The sequence below is a fragment of the Phyllobates terribilis genome, unplaced genomic scaffold, assembly GCF_046119375.1.
Source record: "Phyllobates terribilis strain yellow unplaced genomic scaffold, ASM4611937v1 Scaffold_2__4_contigs__length_985480577, whole genome shotgun sequence".
In the NCBI taxonomy this organism is placed as follows: Eukaryota; Metazoa; Chordata; class Amphibia; order Anura; family Dendrobatidae; genus Phyllobates; species Phyllobates terribilis.
Window position 1 is genome coordinate 148,474,831 of NW_027362762.1, and position 26,449 is coordinate 148,501,279.

General features: G+C 43.1%; 1 protein-coding gene across 3 annotated transcripts; it reads left to right on the forward strand.

Moving 5' to 3' along the window:
- The first annotated feature begins 253 nt into the window (after positions 1 to 253).
- Positions 254 to 24,546, forward strand: TARBP2 (TARBP2 subunit of RISC loading complex). 3 transcript variants are annotated; one of them, XM_073662963.1, is made up of 10 exons: positions 254 to 412; positions 5,376 to 5,545; positions 8,026 to 8,128; positions 11,010 to 11,084; positions 12,539 to 12,611; positions 12,688 to 12,805; positions 15,915 to 16,042; positions 22,699 to 22,894; positions 23,521 to 23,670; positions 24,209 to 24,546. In XM_073662963.1, the coding sequence occupies exons 1-10, from the start codon at positions 363 to 365 to the stop codon at positions 24,463 to 24,465; spliced, it is 1,320 nt and encodes a 439-aa protein (XP_073519064.1). In that variant the 5' UTR covers positions 254 to 362; the 3' UTR covers positions 24,466 to 24,546. The 3 variants fall into 3 exon arrangements, with proteins under 3 accessions (XP_073519064.1, XP_073519066.1, XP_073519065.1); XM_073662965.1 differs by having other exon boundaries at positions 23,521 to 24,305; XM_073662964.1 differs by lacking the exons at positions 254 to 412; positions 5,376 to 5,545 and adding an exon at positions 7,776 to 7,922.
- The last annotated feature ends 1,903 nt before the right edge of the window (positions 24,547 to 26,449 follow it).

Genomic DNA, 26,449 nt, shown 5'->3' on the forward strand with positions numbered 1-26,449 from the left:
TTTTCTGTCCTCGCCCAATCAATTTTCAGAGCGGCCGCCGCGTGGATTAGTGGGCGTGTATTTAGGTGACCACATGACACTCTGTCTTACACTGTATGAGTTGCCAAGTTTGTTACGTCCTCTCTATAGGCTGCGGCTATAAGCGTGCGGACCAAAACGTTATGCGATTGGGCGGTTTAGCGGGTGTCGTTTGTACAGTGGCATGCCGGGAAATGTAGTTCTGACTATGTCACCTTACGTGTAAATCATGTAGCGTCATAACTACAACTCCCGGCGATAGATGGGGTTTTTGACTGCATGATCTTCCGGGGCCTTCCTCCCCGCCCCGGCCATTGTTGCTGGTTAGCGGAGAGCAGGAGGGAATGAGTGAGACCGAGGACTGTGGGAACCAGACGTGCCCCGGGAGTCCCAGGTAGGAGGCGCAGTCAGCTGGACTGTTCCTCTCCACATGGTGGCGCTGATAATAAATGAGAGTGCAACGCTGGAGCGGCGCCCGGCTGAGGAGCGTGTACCGGCTGTGCGGTGTCACTGCTGCGCTCCCGCTAACAGCGGCTCCTGTGTCTTGCCGGACGCACACAGCTCTGTTCTTTCATTGGCACTGTGTAATGCGTCAGGTCGCCAGTGGAGGCGCTGCAGGGACACTATAGTACCAATATATTCCCCAGCACTTTACAATTGAGCAGAGACATGTACAGACAATAAAGACCTTACAGAGTAAGGCTGTGTGCCCACTATGCAGAAATTTTCCTGAGCATTTCTGCATCTCCTTGGCAGAAAAATGCATGTGGTTTTTACATGCGTTTTTGATGCGTATTTCCATGCGTTTTTCCAATGCATTACAAGGTAAATACGCATGCAGAACGCACAAGAATTGGTCATGTCTGTATTTTTTCTGCGAGTAAAATCTGCGCAGAAAAAATCCTGACCATGTGCACAGAACTTGCAGAATGTCATAGGTAGTCATGGGATAAGGTATGCAATGCAAATATGCACCAAAAACGCATCGTGAGCACACAGCTTAAGGCTGTGTGCCCACAATGCATTTTTTAAGCGTTTCCGCAGGGGCAATTCCGCTGCAGAAACGCTTAAAAAATGCATGGTAGAAGGCCTGCTATGTTCTTCAATGATAATCCGCATGTGCTGTCCACATGCTGCAGAAATGTCCGCTGTGCTTTATCATTGCGGAAAAATCCGCAGCATTACCAAATATTTTGCGTAATCCCGGCGTTTTCGCCGCCATTGACTTGCATTGAAACGCTTATTATCCGCATGACTACATGTGCACATGTGGATATTAAGGGTATGTGCACACGATGCAGAAATGAAGCAGAAAATTTCTGCATCATTTCTGCATCTCCCTGGCAGAAAAAACGCATGCAGATTATGCATTCGTTTTTCCTGCAGAATACATGCGGATCCACATGCAGATTGTGCATGCGTTTTTCCTGCAGAATACATGCGGATCCACATGCAGATTCCCATGCGTTTCCGCATGCAGATTGACAAGCGCTTTCCAGGCGATTTTAGCATCACCTGGAAAGTGCTTGACAACTAGGTCACACTATATAAATCCATGCAAACAGCATGGATTTATATAGTGTGACCCGAGAGAGTGTATATACTTACCTCTGATGGCCCGCGCTGTCCTGCTTTACAAAGTTCCCGGCTGCCGGCAACTTTGAATTGAAAGACCTGCCGACGTCAGCGTCACGTGACCCGTCACATGACTCTGACGTCACCGCAGGTCCTACAACTCACTGCAAGTGCCGGGAACCAAGCGGGAGCGCTGCGCGGGCCGACAGATGGTAAGTATACATTTATTTTTTATTTTATTCTTTTTTTTTACAGCTTTTTTAATGGTACCTGGGTGTGGATGAGACTCTCCTCTCCTCCACACTCGGGTACCATCCGCATATTAGAACGCGCCAATAACGCAAGTACAAATGCTGTCTTGCGGAATTGGCGCGTTCTAATGCAAGTCAATGGCGGCAAAATCGCCGCGTTTCCGCAAAATTAATTGACATGCTGCGGATTTTTGACCGCAGCGTTCACGCTGCGGAAAAATCCGCATCATGGGCACAGCACATGCGGATTTCCATTGGGGAACATTGCTTCCCTTCTACCATGCGTTTTTCATGCGTTTCCGCGGCGTTTACGCAACTGCAAAAACGCCGCGGAAACGCATGAAATACGCATCGTGTGAACTCAGCCTAAGTGATTCAATGTGCGGATGGTACCCGGGTCTGGAGAAGAGGAGACTCTATAGTACCTGTCAAAAAAAAGAATTAAAATAAAAAATATACATTATACTCCCCTTCTGATGGCCCCCGGTCTCCATAGCGATGTGTCCTGGCACCCTGGTGGCTCGCAATGGTCTAAAAGGACCTTCCATGACGTAATTTAGTCATGTGACGGGTCACGCGACCGCTGACGTCGGCAGTCGCGTGACCTGTCTCATGACTAAATGACATAATGGAAGGTCCTTTTACACAACAGCTAGAAACTGGGAAGACCGGACGCAGGACGCATTGGATAAGGAGACCAGGGGCCATCAGAAGGTGAGTATATGTTTGTTTGTTTTTTTACCATTCTTATTCTTTTTTTTTTTTTTTTTTTAACTATTACTTGGTCACACTATCTAAATCCATGCCGATTTGACCAAGTTGTCAAGCACTTTTCCAAGTGATGGTAAAATCGCTTAGAAAGCGCTTGTCAACCCGCATGCGGAAATGCAAGTGAAGAACGCTTCACATCCGCATGTCCCAGGCAGGAAAAACGCATGTACAATCCGCATGTACAATCCGCATGCATTTTTTCTGCCAGTGAGATGCAGAAATGCTCAGGAAAAGAGCATTTCTGCATCGTGGGCACATAGCCTTACACATACAGGAGTGAGGGTCCCGCTCGCAGCCCACTCTATGAGGACATGGGGGGACATATACATGGCTCGGTGCTCCCATGGATCTCAGCAGCCCGATGATCCTCTGCCCAGAACGATGATTTTTTTTTTTGCTCTGCGCAATAGATAATTTTACCGGATGACGTGTTTTGTTTATCAGGTGAGCGGCAGCCGGTTTACACGGCAAGATAATGGTGATCTGAGCGGGTTTCTCACTTGTTTGCAATTATTTTGCAGCCGGAGCTCCGCTAACACCGGCAGGTAATGGCTTCAGTGCTGACCAATGTGATCGAAACTGACCACAAGCAAATAATATAACACAAGTGTGTGTACGCATGATGAGAAGCGTGGGTTTAAGGGGGCGGTCAGTAATTACAATTTATTTTAATCCTAAATCTATGTAATACCATAATCTCATCTCTTCTATTTTACTTATATTAAACACTCCCCACCGTTCCCACTCTACTTTCTCTGCTTTTATTTATTATTTTTATTACTACTTCCTTTTTGACGCTCCTTTTGAGAACCCCAGTGCATGCTTGGATAGTCAAACGAGTCGTCATCAGGGGGCTGAAGCTGCAGCCTCTGCCTTCTTCCTGAAACGAAGCATCGTAAGGTCCAATTCAGTGGCTGGGCTAGTCCCTATTGAGCATGCGTCTGTTGTCAATTTTTAAGTCTGCTGAGTAGATTCTTGTCGCTGTATAATATGCACAGTGACAGTGCGCTCCCTCGCCGGCTCTGATCAGCAATGACGGGCCTATCAGTGAGCAGTGTAAGGAGATTACCCAGCATGCAGGAAAAGCAGACACCAGCGCCACCCCCGCAAGTAACATCACTTATGGGGTCGGTGCTGGTCTCTGCTTTTCCTGCAAGCTGGGTATCCTTATAATGCTCACTGACTGCACTCTTGCCAGCTTGACTCTTATCAGAGTCTGTGAGAGAGCGCACTGTCGGGGCATGTTGCACAATGACAAGAATCTACTCCACATATCTCAGAAGTGACAACCGACACATGCTCAGTGGAGCAGGGACTAGCCCCGCTCCCAAAACAGACGTCACTGATAACACTTTATTTTAGGGACAGGGCAGAGGCTGCAGCTTCAGCCCCATGATGACCACTTGTTTGACTATCCCAGCATGCCGTGGGGTTCTCAAACAAAGCTTCATCAAAGAGGAATTGGTAAAAAAAAAAATAAAGCAGTTAGATAGCGGAGTGAGGGAATTTTTAATTAAAGTATATCAGAAAGAGATTAGATTATCACACTAGACATTTAGGATTGAAATAAATTTTAGTTTCAAACCACCCCTGTAACGGATGAATGGTGATCGTCACCTCAAGCATGTTGGACTCCTATAAGATGAAGTGTAGGAGTCAGCGTTCCCATCCTATAAGTGATACAATTCAATTTGGATACATAACATCATAAAGTCTTCTACAAACATTTAGGTTCATGTTGCACAAAGATAACTGAATAAAATTAAGTGAAGTAGATGCAGAGTTCACCTCTTAATGAATTTGGTGCATTGTACTCTAGTGAGCCCTTCATTAAGGCCACGACTCCACTATCAGTATTTGGTCAGTATTCGGTCAGTATTTTTTCTCAGGAGTGGGAACCAAAACTAGGTGAGGAACAATCAGAGAAAAGGTAAAATAGAAACAAGTCACCAATTCTGCATTTATCACCCACTCCTGGTTTTGGCTCCCACTCCTGAGAAAAAATACTGACCGACTACTGACCAAATACTGATAGTGGGGCCGTGGCCTAAGACTGCTGTACACAATGCCAGTGTCAATGAATCAGCCCCAATTAGTTTAAAGTACATTTTAAATAATAAATGTTGTAATAAAATTTGGTGCATTTTACAAACCCCCTTAAACATTCCTTTTCCTAGACATTTTCTGAAACCCTTAATAAATATGGCATGGGCACCAGAAGTCTTTTAAGTGTCTGTTTAACCAGGGACCAGACCAAACTAAACGATGCGTGCTCTAGTAGATCGCTAGTGGCACGTACGCTGCCAGTGTTCTCGACATTACAATACCTGTTTTAATAGACGATGCGCCCCAGAGAATGATGGATTTTTTTTTGCACTGCGTAAAAGATCGTTTTATCCGATGGACGAGCATTTTGCTCATTCATTGGGTTATCGCAGCCTGTTTACACTGCAGGATTATCATGACACGTTCTGAACACTAGTTCATGATTATCTTGCAGTGTAAATGCTGCTTAGCACTGATATTTTTTGATTGACCTAATGACAAAAAATAATGCCACATATAGATATAAATGTCCCGGTGGATTAGCGTCACACACAATCTAGTGACCACCAGCCTCATGAGTCCGGACTCCTTATGTGCTGTGGTCGCTGCAGTGAATTCTCAGCCTTTACATGAATGTATTCTCATAAACTTTGTCTAATGATCGTTAACAACGTAGATCAATATAATTAATACTTATATCTTTTTTTTTTTCAGTTTAGAGCAGATGCTGACGTTGTGTCCTGGGAAGACCCCCATCAGCTTACTGCAAGAGTATGGGACTCGGGTAGGAAAGACCCCCGTGTATGACCTACTCAAAGCTGAAGGACAAGCCCATCAACCCAACTTTACGTTTCGTGTGTCTGTTGGAGACATCAATTGCACCGGTTAGTGCCTTTATTGAAGCTTGAAATGAAGTTCCCTGATGACGCACTAAGGACCATCTTGCCTCAGGGACAGAGCATGGTCCATTTTACATTTCCTACCAGTGTTGTCCACATGTATGGAATCTCCTCAGTGGTTTTTGCCTCTACATGTGTGTAGGAAACCCTGGAACCCCGTTCTCGTGTCCACCAAGGTCCCAGCTCTAGTACCCCTAGTGATCATACATATATCACATTAATAAATGTTGTTTATGGGACAAACCCTTTAACAGAGCAGGTTACTTTTAATATGTTTATATAAAAACCCCTTCCAAAAAATAACAAAGAAATGTGTGTACATATACCCAAAAGAGTGCCAAAAAATATGTTTCTTGTGCATAAAACAAGGTCTCAGAAAATAATATGGGCCCTGAAATTAGGGACAAAAATAAAAAAAATTTGCTTGTTTATTAACCCCCTTACCGACATCCAACGTACATGTATGGCGCGCGTCGGTGAGATCTACCCATACCCAGCAGATAATGGCTGTGACACACAGACAGGACCTGCCTCCAACAGCTGCAGGGTGGACAGTTGCCAAGCTTTGACAGTGGAATCTGCAGCATACTGGCATGGGGGCGCATCATTCAGTGCGCCCATCGGCACCCACCAGGATGCGATCGCTGATGGGTGCCTGTGACAGCCGGGGATCCATTGAAGACCTTCGTGCCTTTCATAATGGAACTGCTTTGAGACCCAGCCTGTGACCGGACTTCAAAAGAGACAGTGATTTTTTTCTATATACAGCAAAAGTGTGGTGTTGTGTATAGTACATGCAATTAGTTCCTAAGGGGTCTAGCAAAGTAAAAAAAAAAAAAAAAAAGTTTTTAAAAATACGGAAAAAAAGTTTGAATCACTCTCCTTTTCCCCCATTAGAAATAAAGATAATAAAAAAAATACATCACTGTGTACATAAAGGTTCAATCTATCAAAATAATTAACCTGATTGGTAAACAACTGTTTAAAACTCCAAAATTATGTGGTTTTTTGGGTCCTCGCAATATTGCAAAAAGCGTTCAAAATGTCATATTTATCCCAAAATGGTATAAATAAAAATGTCATCTCGCCCTGGTAAAAAAAATAACCCTTCACACAGCTCTATTGACCAAAAAAAAAAAATGAAAACGTCACAGGTCTCGGAAAATTTCGACAGTCAAAAAATTATTATTATTTATTTATTTTTTTTTACACATTTCTAATTTTTCTTTCACCACTAAAATAATTTAAAAAAAACCTGGAGAACCATATTGTCTGGTCACTTTTACCACAAAATATACGCTGTAAAAATAATTCCCAAAAAAACAATGTCCTAATTGCAGGGGGAGGGGAGTTTGTAATTTCACTACACTTTGAATTTTTCTCCCATTTTTCCAGTACCCTATCTGGTAAAATGAATGTAGTCATTGAAAAGTACAACTCGTTCCGCAAATGAAACAAGTCCTGACGCGTCTGTCATACGCGTCAAACTCTGTCCCGGGGTCAAATCTGGCCTGCAGGGTGATTATATTTGGCCCGAGATGCCAGCACCTTCCCCACCCCTCCCCATTATTCTGTATGGAGGACTGTGTGAGGCCGATTATTCTGTATGGAGGACTATTCTGTATGGGGGGGCATTATTCTGTATGGGGGGGGGCATTATTCTGTATGGAGGGCTATGGGGAGGGGGCCCATCCTGTATGGGGGAGCCACTATTCTGTATAGGGGGGCTTTGGGGGATAACTGTTGGGGTATCATACTGTGTTGCGGTCACCATACTTTGCTGGGGGGGTCCAGTAGGGTCATTATACCGTGTGTATGGAGGAATTCATTGGGAGGGTATCATACTGTGTTTGGGGGCACATTTGTTGGCATCATACTTTATTATCTATATTATTTATTAATTTAAGATTTTTGTCCTTTTGTTAGAACATATTTAAATTAGGCCATTGGGCCATATGCTTCTTACTGCTCTTGCATAACATATTATATTCCAGTATGCCCCATTTGTGATTATGTATTGATTTTATTCTAACATCTATTAAATAAAATGTACTTTGTCCCCATATGAAAAGGTTCATCATTATATTTGATGATAACGAAAAAGTTCCTCAATTCTAGACAATTTTTTTAATAGATATCAAGGCTGGCCCGTGACTTTGTCCAAGTTTTTTATTTTGGCCCTCTGTATTTTAGTTTGACATCCCTGCTCTATGTGGACAGAAAAATAAAAAAGTTTTGGCTCTTGGAAGAAGGGGAGGAGAAAACAAGTGGAAATTGTCCGTGTCGAAATGGGGTTAAAGAGTAAAGGATGAATTTTCTACATGATGTCCTATGATTGTCCATGATGTGCTTTCAGATCACGGTTCGGTCACTGTCCTCTTTTGGGTCCTGTCATAGGGGGATCTATAACGGAAACTAATAGATATAACGTCTCAAGTTATTTTTTTTGCTACTTCTCTCCTCAGGTCAAGGACCTAGCAAGAAAGCGGCAAAGCACAAGGCGGCAGAAGTGGCAATCTCCCTTCTGAAGAGTGGAGCTATGTTTGCAGCAATTATTGAGGAGAACAGGTGAGGATGGATAGATGGGCTATTTTGCGTTGCTTAACGAGAACCTGTCAGGTTCTCACTTGGTCAGTATTTGATCATCCTTTATTCCCACCTCTGCGCTGGGTATGTTTTTTAAATTTTCTGTTTTTTTAAATCCGCCATACGGTTCTAGAGATGTGGGCCTTTAAGCGATCGCTTCATTGGGTGACACAGAAGGGTGTAAGCTGCTGCCACTACGAAGGTGACACTAGGTAAAAAAGTTAAAGGGATATTCTCATCTCCAAGATCCTATCCCAATATGTATTAGGTGTAGTAATAATAGCAAATGCCTCCAATTAGAAATGTAGTATAGTTCTTCTGATTCGTTATGTCTCTTTCCTCATGTGCACGCATCGCGGTAGATTAAGTATCTAGGTGGTCACCTCACTTAGAGAGAGTAGAGTGCTGAACATGTCACACTGTATCCACTGGTTTACGTGTCAGGCCCCTAACCCTCCTAATGCATGAAGAGCTTTCGGGGCAACCAGGCGGACGGTCCTTGCCATCTATCTCCAGCCCACTCGTCCACTATAGCGACTTGTGCAGGGAGGGAAGACTGACCTTATTCCATGGACTTCCTTTTTCTCCGGGGCTCCTGATGACAGTCTTCTATTCTGTGAAGGAGTTGAGATCCATCTTCAGGAAAAATCACTTTCTACTCCTCTTCCAGGCACTCTGGCAGCTTGGAAGAAGTTCTGGAGCTTCCTGATAGGAGTTTTCTGGCTTTCCTTCTCCTTTTCAGCGCGTTCCTCAGCGCTCCTCTACATCCGGCGGACCCAGTTCAAAATCTAGACCTCCGGCTTTTCCGAGACCTAGTCACGTCATTAGGCCACGCCCCTTTTCCTCTCTAGTTAATCAGACATGCATGGGTAGTTCTCACACGGTTTCCCGGCCCTCAACTTATCAGCTTTCTCCTTCCTAGCCAATCAGAACCTTTCTGTTTCTATGGCTTCGCCCCTCTTCTACTTCCCTCAGCACCAACTTCGGTGGACTTTCATTGGGTCCTGATCCTGCTCTGCACATTCTGCAGCCTGGTTCCAGCTTCTGTATAACCAATTCTTCAGACTCCGCTCTATAGACCCTCCGGTCTCTAGGACCTCATAGGCTCTGTCACTTTCAAATTCAGATTCTGGCCCTCCTCAGTAGCTCCCATAACGAAAACTTTTCAAACTGTTTTCTCTAAGCTTAAGGAGAATCTCTTTCGTCCTTCCCTACTCTCCTTCCCTAGTCATGCATTTTGCTTGCTCTTCTGCAAGAGAAAGTTTCCTTCAGGTCGGTCTACAGCACTCTGTTCCGATTGCAGCCTTCCCCCAACACAGGCCTCACATGAGCCACCCACTGCCCGTGATGAGAGCATGGCCTTGCCTCCTGAGTGGTCGGCAGCTCTATCAGTCTGTCGCTGACCTAACCAAAGTACCCCCTCAGACTATGGTTTCGTCATAGAAGTACATCTAATCCATCAGCCGCCCCTGTTCATCCCTCAGGGTGAATCATACTCTCCAGTCCAGCTCGCCCTTCTGTCGCGTTGAGACGGTCTTCTCCCTGGATCGACCAATCCTTCTTCCTCCGTGAGTCAAGCAGTCCCTGGCCTGGTGGAGGTGTTCTCTCATTCTTCATGGGAGATTCTTCCTACTGATTCCCTGGGAGGTAGTGACGACTGACACCAGTCTCCTCGTTTGGGGAGCAGTACTCCAGAAACTCACATTTCAGGGTTTCTGGAAGGCTCAGGAAACCTCACTTCCAGTCAACATTCTGGAACTTGGAGCAATCATGTCTCTCCTCCATTGGCAGGATCTTTTGGCAGGCCACATGGTGCGCCTCCAATCCGACAACACCACGGCTGTGGTAGATATCAGTCACTAAGGAGTAACTCGAAGCTGGTCGGTCATGGCAGAAGTATCTCGTATGCTGTCGTGGGCGGAATAAAGTGTGGCGGCGATTTCAGCAGTACACATCTCTCATCCCCAGAGTGGACATCTGGACTGCCGACTTCCCAAGCCAAGAATGACTATTCGCGGACGAGTGGTCCCTCAATTCGACCGTTCTTCAACCAGATCTGAGCACTGTGGGGCATGCCTGTTATCGATTTTATGACGTGTATAATGAACAACAAAGTGCCTCAATTCATATTCAGGCCCTGCGGTCCTCTAGTGGTTGACTCTGACGCCCTGGCAGTCTCCTGGTCCCAGTTCATCCTTCTATATCTGTCCCCCTGACCCTCCCCGACCTCTAATCCCCAGGCCGATTAATAAGGTCAAAGTGGGAGGAGTGCCAGTCATCCTCGTAGCTCTGGACTGACCCCGAAGATCTTGATATGCGTAAGTAGTAAACATACTTAAACGTTCTCACTTCCAGATCGTCCAGACCTGCTTTCCCACAGTCCTCTCTTCCACCAGAATTCACAATCTCTCAATTTAATGGCATGGCTGTTAGCCGCAGTGCTAAGAGCTTCAGGTTTCCCCAATCAGGTTATCCAAACCATGAGCAAGACAAGGAAGACCTCTTCCTCTCTTATTTATCATACATGGAAGGCCTTATTTTGCTGGTGTGAATACAATAAAGCTGACTGTCCATTTTGATCCCATCTCATTATGATTATGGCCCAATGATCTGCCCAGGCATTGGGACACGACGTGACACTGGACTACAGCATGTAGTACAATTTGGTGAGGCTGGTGGAATCTGCACTATTTTATTGTCACTTTTCTGTTTTCTGGATAATGATGGACCTAAAATAATGAAATCAAGAGTTACTTACAAGATTAATTCATATTGGATGGTACGTTTAGAATTTTTCACGTCTCTTATGATGCTAGAAAATGATGCACTCACTACTATGTAAGTTTCTTTCTATTATCTATAGTACCACGTTCACGGTGGAACCACCCAAAGAAATAATACTAAAGACAGAGACGTCGCCACCTCCCCCTATATCCAGGTAAATCATTCCCAATAAGAAGCAAGCAGTGATGGCTCTCGTCCCTTGAAACAGTAGAACTAACTACAGTGTGAATTTGTGTTTTGTGTATTTTTTTTTAAATTGTGTTTCCAGTCTTTAGTGGGTAAATCGGGGACAATAACTACTACCTGAACATTAAAAGTCATTATTGTCCCTTTAAAGATCCTTGCCACCTGTCTTAGGATAAGAAGCCAAACCAGAAACTCCATTTGCAGACACGTGTTTTGGGCTCCTCATCCGTGCAAAGCAGGAGAACTGATTTGGCTGGATGAGAGGCCTCCTTGTGCTCATTTGGCACTTTTTATAAGGAAAACTACCCGTTGGACCCCCTGTCATAGGCTTCTCAACCAGTTACCCAGCTTTGCACTGATGAGAGGCAAACACCCCGAAACACGTGTCCGTAGGTGGAGTGTCTCTTTTGGTTTATTAACCTACGTCATGTGGCAAGGCTCATTAAAGGGTTTATATTGACTTTTAGGATTGCTAGCACTAGAGTTCCTGTCCTTTTCTTCTCTGGAGAAAAAAAAGTGTGAATAAATTTATAGCTGGCTGGTACTAGTTGGGGACGTGTCACTGCGTAGTTTGGCAGTGTCCAATCCATGTCCATGTAGGGACATGCCCCTTTGACAAGGGGGAATGGTAACGCCCAGTTGTCAATCTAATAATCAATATTTATAAGCTATAACAGTGGCACTCGTAATGAATAGTTATTGGAAAAGATGGCCTAGAATTGTTATTTCATGGGAAATACAAATATTTTGTAGAAAAGACGTGTCAGGAGGGTTAACGGGTCCTCTTTAGCCCCTTAAAGGGATTGTCACCTTTTAGAAGGTGACTATTTATTTAATTTTCTTAGTTTTCATTTTTTATTTAAGCGATTCAATAATAATTTGCTAAATATTTATTGTTGCATGGTAAAATCCATGCTGAATGGCTGAGCCTATACTATTGAGCGATTTCAGGCACTGTTCGTTCCTGTATAAAATCTTTATTCCACTCCAAGGACCCTAAATACAAATACTTGCTTTGTTAGACGGCCGCTTGTGCTCACAGCTGAAAAGCAATGCAGTGAGACATTGTGTGGATGGGTTTACTTACATTCCAATGTCGGGGGCGACGCGTTTCTGATTCCTGATTGGATGAGAGATGCACTGAGGTCATTGTGCAGGGAGGGGGACAGTGTGAGCTGTGACATACGGTGGATCCTATGTAATCGTGACATTACGATGTCTGCTGTAAATGATCTCTACAGCACAGGAAGTGTCAGCTTGATTTTAGACTTGAAAATTGCTGGATTTCAGATTTGTATTTTTAACTATAGCTTGGTGATATAGAAAGCGTAAAAATATACATCAACGTAAAACGTTGATTTAACGATAGAAGGGTTTTTAGTCATTTTCTGATGACGCATTCCTTTTAATGTCTTTGTTTAGGAATCACAGCATTGACATGAAGCCGCCTCTGTCTGCACAGCAGTCGGACGGGAATCCTGTGGGGGCCCTACAGGTAAATCCTCTGCTGCCTTCATTTTGATAAATTGCTATATTGTTCCTTTTGTGACACCTTTTTTTTGGTTTGTTAGGAGCTGGTGGTGCAGAAAGGCTGGAGGCTTCCTGAGTACACAGTAACCCAGGAGTCAGGGCCAGCACACCGGAAAGAGTTCACCATGACCTGCCGGGTGGAGCGCTTTCTAGAGATTGGTACGTAAGACCGCAACAGGGAGACGGGATCGGCTTGTTAATACAGGCTGGGAGGAGGCGTCTGAAAACATCTACTTTATGATTGCAGTTCAAAGGGTAAAGGCCTAAGCTCTCAGCACACTGCATACGACGTCTGTTACACTATTCATTTATTATGCTATAAAACTACTGTTTTATGCCATCTATGCTACTTTTTACTTGGTTGCATTCACACTTCTTACATCAGAATCCCACGACATCAGTGCAAAAAAAAAATGTTTTTGTTTGTGAGTGAAAGTTTCTAATTTTTTTGGCAGAATGGCACCCTCAAAAGGAATCTGTCAGCAGGTTATTGCAGCATAATGTAGGGGATGAGACCCTGATTCCAATAATGTATCACTTACTGGGCTGTGTGCTGTTTCAGGAGAATATCACTAGAGGATTACGGTAGGTGTCCTGTGCCTTCTAGTCCAACCGCATCCCCAGCACTGATCAGCAGCTCTGTCTGTACAGTGTACACAGAGATCTGTGGCGTGGGCGGGTTATACACAGTTCAACAACTGAGCTCTGCTACATCTGCAGCAGGGAAAACTGTGATTGTATCAAAATGACAGCATGCAGACCAGCAGGTGACACGTCGCTGGAATCAGACTCTGGGCCCCTATAGAACAGCTACTCTCGGATTACATAGCAATACCTGCTGACAAATTCCCTTTAAGGTATTTTCTAGTGGTGCAGTCTGCGGGCAATGTTCTGATGAAGTGTCTGCGACAAGGGCACACCGTGTCGGCGGTCAGGTGCTTGGTAGCATCTTAGATCGCTTCTGGCATTTATTTAATTGAGAATTTAAAAAAAAAAAATTTGTAGTGGAGGGTGCGTCATTTACAGAGTGGACTGAGATTCATCCTCTGCTGAAGTCTGTGGATTGTGAACTTCAAATGTAGCAGAGCTGAGTGTGTTGAATAATCCGACTACACAGATACAGTATAGCAGAGCAGAGTTTTTTGTCTTGTCTGCATGCTAATGAAGTTACAGAATCCCTGCTCTGTACAGGTTAAATACAGAACATCTACAGATGTAGCAGAGAGGAGTGTGTTGTATGATCAGTCTACACAGATGTAGAAGAGCAGACTTTGCTGGGTGCATGCTGATGAAGTGACGGAATCACTGCTCAGCTCTGCTACATTTGTACAAGTTAGACAGAACATATAAAAATGTAGCAGAACTGAGTGTGTTTTTGTTATATTTTCTGTATTGTTGGCTCTGCTACATCTGTACAGTCTAAGTCTACTTTCAGTCCTCTTGTTATCTGTATGATCATGATGATGTTGCGGAGCATATGGCACTTGCATACAGATCAAGCAGAGCCTAATTTGTTTTTCTCCTCTTATTGTATGATGAGATCATATGATTGTAGAAGAGCTGAGTTTGTTGTACAATTATACTATTTCACGATTGGACAACCCCTTTAAGCTTTACCTAAAGTCACGGGAGAGTGGAGTTTGGTATTGCCCATTATGGTACTTGTACGATCTGACTATGGATGTAGCAGAGCTGAATTTGGTGTTTATACATTGTGTCTGTATGTATGTGATCTTTATACATGTCTGTACAGTATGTATGTGCTCTGTGTATACACATATGGCTATATGTATGCATGTGCTCTGTGTATGTGTGTGTCTAACATGCAGTGTTTGTGTAACATACTCTGTGTATGTAGCATCCACATTTATAAATCCTGGCTGCACAGATGAGAACTCATAGGTGTAAACATGGCAGCAATCGCTCACCGTACGAGCCAAATGCTGCACATTTATTGGGGAATTAGATTGTTTATGGTGGAGCAAAAATCCTTGCTCTCAGCAGCACATCGCCCGGTGTAAACTGCAGATATGCTGTTGATAGCATGATATGTATGGGGACAGACTGATCTACCAGTGATTGTTCTGTGCCCATCATTCTTTGTCATCCTGTGTAAAGAGGCCGATAAACAAGCGCCGAACGACTTCAGTATTGTTGATCGCACTCACTTAACGGTCTGAACTCAACGCATGTAAATGCAATCCGAAGTGTTTCTGTGTTATAGTGCAATATGTCAGCATTTAGGGTCCCATTTTGTCTAAAACTGGCCCTGTCTGGCAGTGATAATCTCCTGCTGATAAAACACACATTGTATTGAAACCGCACACAGCCTAATAAGTGACACATCCCTGAAATCAGGGTCTCTGTCCCTAACTTATGCTGCCCTCAGATTACATTGCAAAAACCTGACTGATTCCCTTTTAAAGTGAAGCATCGGTCATAGGGTTGTCCATATATGTGGTAGATGTGGGCACAACAACCACACACAGTTCTACTTGGTATTGTGGTGATTTTCAGCCTTGTGGCAGTTACATGTAAAGTACATCAAAACTTTTTGCCTTGTGTACTTACCATGTAACCATAAACAGCTTTACGAGACCACGGTGTGCGGTTATGGCTGTGAGTCTACTTGTTGGGCGGCACATAGTTACCTGTACAGGCACCAGAGTATAAAGTGGAACCTTGAAAAAAAGTCCTGTTTTATGTTGGGGTTTAGGACTAAGAAAGCAAAACCTGCTCATCACGTTGCTATTGCTGGGGTCATTTTTTTTATTGCTGGGAGGTTTGAGGAGAAATCTCCTAAAGGGAGCAACAATGGAGGATGTATAGAATGTATAAAATATCCTACAAATCATTGCCACTCTGAAACAAATTGATTATGATTTCGGGCCGCGCTGCATTGACCAGATTAGTATTCTTCTAGAATGGGGACGTGTGTGATGTCATCCAGGCTGAGGAGAACTAAAGTAATAACTTTATAAATCCTTGAGCAATATATGCCACATTTTATTGTGGAGTTTATTATGTCTGTCTGCCTTGGAGGAGTTGTAAAATACCTAGCAACTTGTGACATATGGCCGACAAACCGCGCCGTAATTAAGGAAACGCATATCTTGCCATGTTTTATATCAATGGATTTAGTTTCTTGCTATGTTAGACACACTTTTTTAACTGCATCTTCCCCGGCTCATTTTACCACAATATTTTGTGCCCAAAAATATAAATACAGATTTTTAAAACCCTTTTTTTTTTTTCTTTTTCGCAACAGGCAGTGGCACATCCAAAAAGCTGGCAAAAAGGAATGCTGCTGCCAAGATGCTCCTACAGATTCAGAGGGTACCCACTGAACATCGGGAGAATGGAGAGCTAGAGCCTGACGACGATCAATTTTCTATGGTATTAGTCGCCTTATTATTTATTATTCTTTGCTTATATAGCGCCATCATATTCCGCAGCGCTTTATACACATTATCACCATCACTTTCCCCATTGGGGCTCACAATCTAAATGCCCTATTACTTTGTCTTTGGAGTGTGGGAGGAAACCAACACAAACACGGGGAGATCATACAAACTCTTTGCAGATGTTGTCCTTGGTGGGATTTGAGCCCTGGACCCCAGCGCTGCAACAGCAACCACTGAGCCACCGTGCTGCCCAGCCTTGATTTTTTTTTCCTTAATAGGGTTTATGGTACCACCATCAGATTTGCATTCTTTTGGCCCATGAGCTCACATATATATGTGTGCTTGTGTATACATACATACATAGGGTGAAATTAGTATTGAACAGTTCATCAATTTTCTATGTAACTATATTTCTAAAGGTGCTATTGATATTAAATTCTGACCAGATGTCGGTAATAACCCATCCAATCCACACAGGCAAAGAAATCAAACCATAGATGTATAGATGACACAGGGAAAAAGTATTGAACACGCTTACTGAAATTTATTTAATACTATGTAAAGAAGCCTTTGTTGATGACAGCTTCAAGATGCCTCCTGTATGGAGAAACTAGTCACAGGCATTGCTCAGGTGTGATTTTGGCCCATTCTTCCACATAAACACTCTTCAGATCCTGAATGTTCCGTTGGTTCCTTCTATGAACTGAGCTTTAGTTGCTTCCATAAATTTTCTATTGGATTCAGGCCAGGCTGGGCCATTCTAGCAGATTTCTTTCTTTCTCTGAAACCAGTTGAGTGTTTCCTTGGCTGTGTAATTGGTATCATTGTCTTCCTGAAATGTCCACCCTTGTTTCATTCTCATCATGGCTGCAGATTTTTGCATTCTCACACATGTTTCATTATCATACATGGCAGCAGATTTTTTCAAGAATGTCTTGGTACATTTGTCCATGCATCATTCCCTCAATCATATGAAGTGCCGTATGTTGAAAAACAGCCCCACACCATGATGTTCCCACCTCCAATCCTCATGTTAGAATGGTATTTTTGGGGTGATATTTAGTGCCTTTTGGCCTACAAACATGTCGTGTATTATGGCATCCAAGCAGTTCAATTTTGGTCTCATCTCACCAGACTATATTCTCCCAGTATTTCACAGGCTAGTCTAAATGTTGTTGAGCAAACTTTAAACGAGCTTGAACATGCTTTTTGTTTAGCAGTGGAGTCTTGCGTGGTGAATGTGCATACAGGCCATGGAGATTGAGTGTATAGCTTATTGTTTTCCTTGAAAAAAATGTACCTGCTGATTCCATGTCTCTTTGTAGCTCTCCATATGTGGTCCTAGGCTCTTGAACTACTCTTATCATTATTTTTTTCATTCCTCTGTCTGAAATTTTGCGGGGAGCACCTGGTCGTGGCCAGTTTATAGTGAAATGATGTTCTTTCCACTTCCGGATTATGGCCCTAACCGTGCTCACTGGAACCTTCAGTAGTTTAGAAATTCTTCTGTAACCAATGCCATCCATGTTTTGCAACAATAATGTTGTGATGGTCTTGAGACTGCTCACTAGTTTTACCCATCATGAGATGTTTCTTGCGTGGCACCTTGGTAATGAGACACCTTTTTATAGGCCATCAGTTGAACCAGCTGATATTATTTTTCACTAAGTGGCAGGATTTCTTTGTAATTACTGATAATTTCAGCTGGTGTCATGACCTTCCATGGCTTTTCTCTGCCTGTGGATTGGATGGGTTTTTATCGACATCTGGGGGGGGGGGGTGTATATGTGTATATATAGATTTATATTATACCGTATTTTGCGGACCATAAGACGCACCCTGAATTTTAGAAAATAGGAAAAAAAAGTTTTAAATAAAATGGTGGTTCGTCTTATAGTTCTTTTTAATGGTAGCATACCGGGGGGCGGTGGTGTTGGAGCGGGGTCACAGGAGGCAGGGTCGCATGCGCCGATTGAGATCTCGGGAAACATACATAGTGTGTGTGTGTGTGTGTGTGTGTATTTTAGGCTATAAGAGGTACTTTTTAATAAGAAAGACTCTTGATAAAAAGTGTGTGTGTCTTATAGTCCAGAGACCGCTTCTTGTGATAGAAGAGAACACAGATACCGCGTCCTTCCTGATCAGACAGAACTGCTTTCCATCCTACTGCCCTACACTGATCTACGTGATCAGTGCAGAGCAGGAGAGAAGCCACCAGGACCTGCATGGAGGCTGCACTTCCTGAGCAGTTGAAAGACCTTCCACCCTACTAGCTCAAGGACCTTTTGCAGGTCATTAGTGATGAGCGAGCGTGTATTGTGAATAAACAAAAAGACAGCCTCACCGTGTCCTCTTAGTATAGCTCAGTCCGTTTTGCAAGGCTGTGGGTCTCCAACCAATAGCCGTGACTTAAGGCTTCACATAAGAAAAATAAATTTGGTGAGTCCCAAGAATAATTAAAATCCTCAATTTATTAGAAAATAATAATGTATTGTGAACTCTTTTGGCGAGCACGCTCTGCTGCTCGCCGAGTATTTGCGGCGTGCTTGGCATCTATGTTAATGTCGCTGCAGCTGCATGTGTCACGGCTGTTAGACAGCTGTGACACATGCGGGGATTGCCTGTTTGATATTAACACCCGAGCATGCTCGGATGGCGCGTTATCCTGGGAAGTTCGCTCAACACTAGTCAGGACGTTATGTTTCGTTGCACGCGCCTCAGGGCTCAATAGTGAACACTGTGCGTGTGCTCACAGAGCAAGAAAAAATTAATGGGCCAGCAGCTGTCAAAATACAGCTGCCGGCCCATGTTCTGCGGTCCTCAGGAATCTGCTCAGGGGCCGGATTAAAGGTCACCGAGGGCGATAAATGGGCCTGAGGTTCCCCACCCCTGGTCTATGGGGTTATTCACCATTTTTCACGGAGGTGTGCAAGTCTATGGGTCTGTGAAAAAATTGTGCCGAATTTGTAGGTGGAGAATTTTTTAAAATGTCTTCACGTGCGGTCTGTTTTTGTGGTACGCGGAAAAATCGGATGTCTACATGAGTTCTTGTGGTAAGGTGCGTCTTATAATCCGAAAAATACAGTATACATGAAAACTCCAAATGTGTCAGTTTTTAGAATATCTGATTCCTTAATTATTTTTTGAGGCAGTAATCATAAATGTAATTTCTTTCAATTGGTCTTTTATTAGTTTTGGAGACTAGTTTGTCTTTTGCTGTGACGTTTTCAGGCCTTATAGAATATAACACAGAATTTAGACCCGATCTTATGACTAGTTTTTGCCATTTTAGCCATAACTTAAAGTAACCATTGCATATAATTATCAAACGGGTGGGTCATTCTCACTAGCCCAGAGACTGTGAATATGACGGCACTGTTGTAGATGATCAGCTGCACTGGTGAAATGTGAGGACTGTTCTAAAAAGTCCTTGTCCTGGTAAGTGCATTTCAGTCTCGCGAAGCTATAACTGCACATGAAGTGTGAGTACGTTGTGGATTGTAGTGCTGGTATATGGGAAAAGTTTCTCTTAGAATTACTAGGATTCTGATTATATGTAACACGTTAGAACAAATTATACATTCTCGTTTACAAGCCGGTCAAACCTTACGGGTATAAATTTTTCCAAACGCAAGAGTAACTATGAAACCCTCCTGCAAACTGTGCAATCTACATTGTCCTTGGTTATAACTAGATATTCCTATTTGCTGTGAAAAGTCCTTATGACAAGCCATCTAGGGAAGTTTTCTGGTTCTTTAAATCAAGTCCTCACAGTAATGGTTTTAAAGAAAGCCTGATGTATGTAAATGCCTGGTCTCTGCAACATAAAACGTGGTACTGTATGGTATTTGGCTTACAGTCAAAACACAGCATGGTCTCAGCACTACCCCTCCGCTGTGAACAAGAGCAGAGGGCTTGAATGGCTATGTGCTACAGGTGCAATCGAAATGATACAACCCCCATTGTAAATTTTGGTTTATTAACAAAATTAACACAATTCTGCTGTTTGCAATAAACCAAACAAGAATAATGAAAAAATCTAAACACGACTAATATGACAAGTGGTTTCTCCAAATTCATCACAAAATACCACTTTTACTGACTGCTGCAGTCTCGGGATTATTTAACCCATGAAATAGAAATTTTCATAAGAGCAGGTATTTGTCTCAAGTACCTGATATAAATTATCAAGAGACTAGCCAATCATCAGAAATAAACACATCAAATACCTGGCTGGTTGGGGCTTTGTTGACTATGAAATTGATTGCTTGTTAGCCATATGGTTAAGTCAAGAGCGAGGTTGAAAATGTTAAGTGAAGAGATCATTGCAGAAACAAGGAAAGCATATAAAAAGAGGCATTGAGTGCTCCTAAAGATACAGTTATAAACAATGTTTGCAAGCTCAAGCTAAAGAAACTCTGGCTAAGCTCCTTGGACTTGGCAGCCGGTGATAGCTTCCTCTTTCTGCTATCAGATTCATGAGGAGGCAGATGGTCAACAACCTTCAGGTGACTGCAAAAGATCTGCAGCAAGATTTGGTGGCATCCGGCACTGAGGATTCAGTTTGTGTAGTTGGCTTCAGCATGCTGAAAACCATATAAATGAGCCACAGAAGTTTTGGGATTCTGTTCATTGGTGCAATTAAAAAAAAAACAAAAAAAAAAACCAGGAACTTCTCAGGCCAGTGGATCCGCAGTTTGTCTGTAGGAGGAAGAATGACGTATATGATGAAAAGAACACCTTGCCTACAGTAAAGCATGGTGGCTCGGTGATGCCTACAGTAAAGCATATTGGTGGCTGCTCAGTGATGCCTACAGTGAAGAATAGCAGTGATTCAGTGATGCCTACAATGAGGAATGTAGCGGCTTGGTGATTCCTACAGGAAAGAATAATGGTGATTTGGTGATGTATAGTGAAGCTTGGTGCTGGCTCAGCAATGCCTACAGTGAAGCACGGTGGCTCCTTGGTGATGCCCACAGTGAAGAATGGCAGTGATTCTGTGATGCCTATTGTGCTGCAGAGCGCTTGTTCATTGATGCTTACAATGAAGCATAGCAGCGGCTCGGTAATGCTTTGGGGTTGCTTTGCCTCCTTTGGGACTGGACATCTCCAGCCTGTGAAGGACAAGATGCATTCAATCAGCTATCAGGAAATCCTAGGGGAAACGTAATGTAATGAAGCTGTTCTATCGGCAGGTCCGCGTAATGTGATGAAGCTGTTCTATCGGCAGGTTTGATGATGCTTCAGTCATACCAAACACCTCAAAGTCCTGCAACTTGGTTTCTGAAGAGGTCTTGTATGATTTTGGCGTGGACGTTAGTTCCCTGACTTAAACCCCATAGAAAAAATTTTGTGAGATTCGAAGAAGACTGTTGCAGCCTCAAACACAAGAATATTCTAGAACTGGAGGCCATTCCTCATGAGAAATGGGCTAAAGATTCCTCTGAAACTCTTCCAGAAGCTAAGTACTAAAGACCTTTGCAGTGCTGAATCACTGCTATGTATATCACAGGCGATTAAACGATCGCAACTTCAAGTCGTATGTATGTATGTATTGTTTATTTTTTTTCTTTTCATATTTGAAAAAAAAAAGTTCAAATCACCCCACTTTTTCGCCATTGAAAATAAAACAAAAGAATACACATATTTGGTATTGCTGCATTCGTAAAAGTCTAATCTATCAAAATATAAAATAAATTAATCCGATCGGTAAACTGCGTAACGAGAAAAAAAATCAAATGCTAGAACTACGTTTTTTTGGCTGCCACAATATTGCAATAAAATACAATAAGAGGCTATCAAAACATTGTATCTACCCCAAAATGGTATCAATAAAAACGTGAGCTCAGGCCGCAAAAAAATAATCCAGCACACAGTCCCAGATCCTAAAAAATGAAAACTTTGAGTCTTGGAAAAGGTGACAAAAGAAAAATGTATTTTTCTTTCAAATGTCGGATTTTTTTTTCACCACTTAGATTGAAAAAATAAAAAAAAAACATACATGTTTGGTATCTGCGTACTCATACTGACCTGGAGAGTCATAATGGCAGGTCAGTTTTACCATATAGTGAACATGATGAATAAAAAAAAAAAAAAACAAGTGTGAATTACAGTTTTTTTTTTTGCAATTTCAACACACTTGGGAATTTTTTGCCCGCTTTCCAGTGCATCATATGACAAAATCCATGGTGTCATTCACAAATACAACTCGTCCCGCAAAAAAAAGCCCTGATACGGCTATGGGAATGGAAAAATAAAAAAATAAGTTATGGCTCTGAGAAGGAGAGGAAAAGAAAGCGCTAAAGTGGAAAATCGCAAGTTCATGAAGTCAATAGTCAGTGTCTTTTCATAGTGAGTTTGGAGAAAACACTTGTTTTGTTGAGCTGTTTATATTGCCCTGGTTTGATTTATTGAAATCGGCAAAAAGCTTATAAACTTTGCTAATAAATCAATGGGGGGTTAATAATATTGATGCTACCACTAGATTTTTTAGTATATGACAGACTTCTGCTGAAAAATGTCCAGTTTGAATAGGTTATCTGAACAGGGACACTTTCAGTGCACATTTGCCTTTCTTTTTTTTTCTTCCTTTTTTTAAGCTGATTAGTTATAAGAAATCATCACTCACTTTCATTTTTCTATGTGCAGAATACCGGAGGGGGGCGGATAGATGGAAGCAGGGGTCGAGGATTAGCCTGTACTTGGGACTCTTTGCGGAATTCTGCTGGAGAAAAGATCCTTCACCTGAGAAGTCACCCGCTTACCATCCTGAGTTCTGGCTTCTGCACTCTCCTGCAAGACCTGTCTGACGAACAAAGCTTTCAGATCAGCTATCTAGATATTGGTAAGATGGGGATTTTTACTTCTGGACCACTGCTGTGTGATGTAATGTGCCAGACAGGAGGGGGGAGCAGTGAAGAGCAGCTCCTGTCACACCAGCCCCCTGATAAGGTCTCCCTGTCTCAGGCTGGCTGTTCCTCATAGTGGGGAGCTGCACACTGCTGTGCGATTTAATGTCCCAGAAAGGAGGGGGGAGCAGTGAGGAGCAGCTCTTGTCACACGGAATTACAAGTGTTCTAAAGATAATAAAAGTGCATAGGGCATCTCATCTTTATAGTGTATGAGGGCAGGGACAGTACAAAAATGTATCTCCCCGGAGTACCCCCTTAAGGGGTGTAGGATGGGTGCACAATCCCTGCCGCTCGCACGTGTGAGCTGCAGATATCTGTAGACATAATGGCATCTTCCACACTCTGCTCCTGTTGCTGAAGTGAGCGGAGCTGGATTACCCCTTGATCATCAGTACTGAGGTTGTTATATTACACATAATATAGCCAATGTCTTATATAGTTTGAAAAGCACAAGACGTTGAGGCGTTTGGTGTGTGCTTGGTGTTAAATTTGATTTTGGAATATTTTTTTTCCCCCTGCTTTTCATTTATCTCTTCTATTTCTAACCATTTTTTCCCAGATGAACGCAGTTTGAGTGGGCTCTACCAATGTCTTGTGGAGCTTTCAACACAGCCCACGACTGTATGTCACGGTTCTGCCGCCACGAGAGAAGCAGCCCGGGGAAACGCTGCACACAACGCTTTGCAGTATCTCAAAATCATGGCCGGCAGTAAGTGAATGTGATGAAGAGAGAAGAACACAAAACAGCTTAGGTTGTTATCAGTTACTTCAGTCACTCTAGGACTCGACACCACAAGAGCCTAAACCTACTAGCGTGCACCGTAGACCCCCGAAAATTCTCCAGTGTGATGGTGCCAGCAGTTGCTGGTAAATTGTGCTGCTACTATAGAAACCTACCGCAAACTCATGATCAGAAGTTACTGAGGTTGAGCTCGTGGTAGATTTTGTTTGCTGCGATCCATATTTTCCACCACAGTGGTTAGCCATCAGCTCTCCTCATGAGATCCCTCAGCTAATGTTGGGTGGAAATACTGAACCCCATTGATCGTCCTAGGGCGGGGGGGTAAGGTGAGTGTGTGTGTCGTCCCCCCCCCCCCCCCCCCCCAGCACCACCACATGCTTGATTAGGTTGCACGGGTTTTTATTTATTTTATTTTGCTCAATGTTCATCTTAAAGGGGACAAGTTCTCTTTTGTTAGTCGGGGCTTCTGTGGCACTTTGTCCAAGTATTTGTAATTTACCTCAAGGATCGACACAGTGGATGGAAGAAGAAAAAGGACATGAGATCTACGATCGTGAGCATGAAAGAAGTGGATTCAACCAGAAACATGTCGCCTCTATTCGACACTTGAAAAACTTTTATTTTGTTTTAGACAATCTGATGACTGCCGTGTGCATCCTCTCTGTCAGGTTATTTACTGTACAGGATTGTGTTGAAACAGTCCTCATCCATTTTTCTGGAAATAACTATGAATTGTTCTTATTTAGTTTTTTATTTTCTTAAAGCTGAAAAATCCCAATGAATTAAGGGGAAAAAAAAGCAAAATTGTAATTTACTGGTGTAAATATAAATCCATATGTGGAAGCGATGTGTCTCTTGCATTACTAAGCTTTATGTAATGAGTGGTTTATTCAATAGTACATGAACCAGTTCCTTATATATACACAGAACAGAACTCCAAACATTTGTTCTAGGATGATGTTCACTGGACAGTGGGTTGTACCTGAAAAGCAAATCTAAAAAAAAAAAAAGATCCTTCCCTCTGGACACTGAAATAAGTTTTCACAGGAAAAGCATTAATCACTAGTGATGAATGAGCACTAAAATGTGCGGCTACTCGTTGCTCAGGCTGAGCAAATGAGCAAATCGTAATGCTCAGGTGCTCGACCTGAGTAATGAGCCCAATGTAAGTCAATGGGAAACTCGAGCATTTTTCTTGACCCCTCCCCCAACCCCTAAGGTCTGGAGGGAGCCTAAAAATTGTTCAAATAGACATGGGAACAGCAGGGGGAAGACCCCCTGGAAGCATCTCTGCATCCCAGGTCACTGCATAAAACCATGGTCATCAGACGTGATCCTATATTATTGCACTAATAATACAGACATTTTTTTTGCAACGTGACAAATATTAAACTCCATTTAAAATGGGATAGGGAAGTGGACGTGTTGGTGATGGTGCACGCAGAGGCCGAGGCCGTCCGCAAGATGAAACTGTGCCTGCTGAGGGAGGAGGATCCATAATGCTGTGGGGTTGCTTTGCTGCGTCTGGTACTGGAGGTCTTGACCGTATCACAGGAATTATCAAGAGATTTTAGAGTGAAATGTCCTACCCAGTGTAAGAAAACTTGGTTTGAGTTGAAGGTCATGGGTCCTCAAACAAGACAATGACCCAAAGTACAGAGGAATGTACAACTCCTCTGTTCAGTGTGGATTGCTTGAGGAGAGGGAGAACCGCCAGGAGGGTGAGGAGGAGAGCATGGACAGTCGTCCTCTTGGTCAGGACATGGAAGTCTTGGCTGTTGGCAGTCTGGCACACATGGCTGACTTTATGTTCCGCTGCCTTTCCCGTGACCCTCGAGTTGTACGCATTTTGAGCGACAGTAATTACTGGTTGGTCACACTTAATAATAATAATTTTTATTTATACAGCGCCAACATATTCTGCAGCACTTTACAATTAAGTAGGGACATGTACAGACAATAAAAACAATACAATGTATCACATTTCAACGATTACAGGAGTGAGGGCCCTGCTCGCAAGCTTACAATCTATATGGAAATAGGGGGACACAATAGGTAGAACATGGTCATCAGTCAGTATCTGTCCAAGTGCAGTTACCGTGTGCTACTGGGTGCATGGAGGATGTGGAGATAGATGAATAGGAGGGGTCAGATTAAGAATAACATTTACGAGGGAACAGGGGAGAGTTAGGTTGGTGAGTTGAGGTGATAGGCTTGTCTAAACAAATGTTTTTTTCAAGCACATATAAAAACATGGGGGCTAGATATTCGTCACATCGTTTGGGGTAGTGTATTCCAGAAAACTGGCGTGGCACGAGAGAAGTCTTGGTGATGGAGGTGTGAGGTTTGGATTAAGGAGGATGTTATTCTTAGATCAGTTGCAGAATGGAGGGCACGGGAGAGGCGATAGACAGAAATGAGGGATGAGATATAGAGCGGTGCAGAACTGTGGAGAGCTTTGTGGGTGAGGGAGATGAGTTTGTATTGTATTCTGTAGTGAATGGGTAACCCGTGCAATGACTGGCACAGGGTAGAGGCGTCGGTGAAGCGGCCTGATAGAAATATGACCCTGGCTGCTGCATTCATAATGGATTGGAGAGGAGAGAGTTGTTTAGAGGGAGACCGATTAGAAGAGAGTTGCAGTAGTCCAGACGAGAGTGAATAAGAGCGACTGTAAGAGTTTTTGCAGTATCAAAGGTGACAAAAGGTCAGAGTCTGGAGATGTCTTTAAGGTGCAGGTGACATG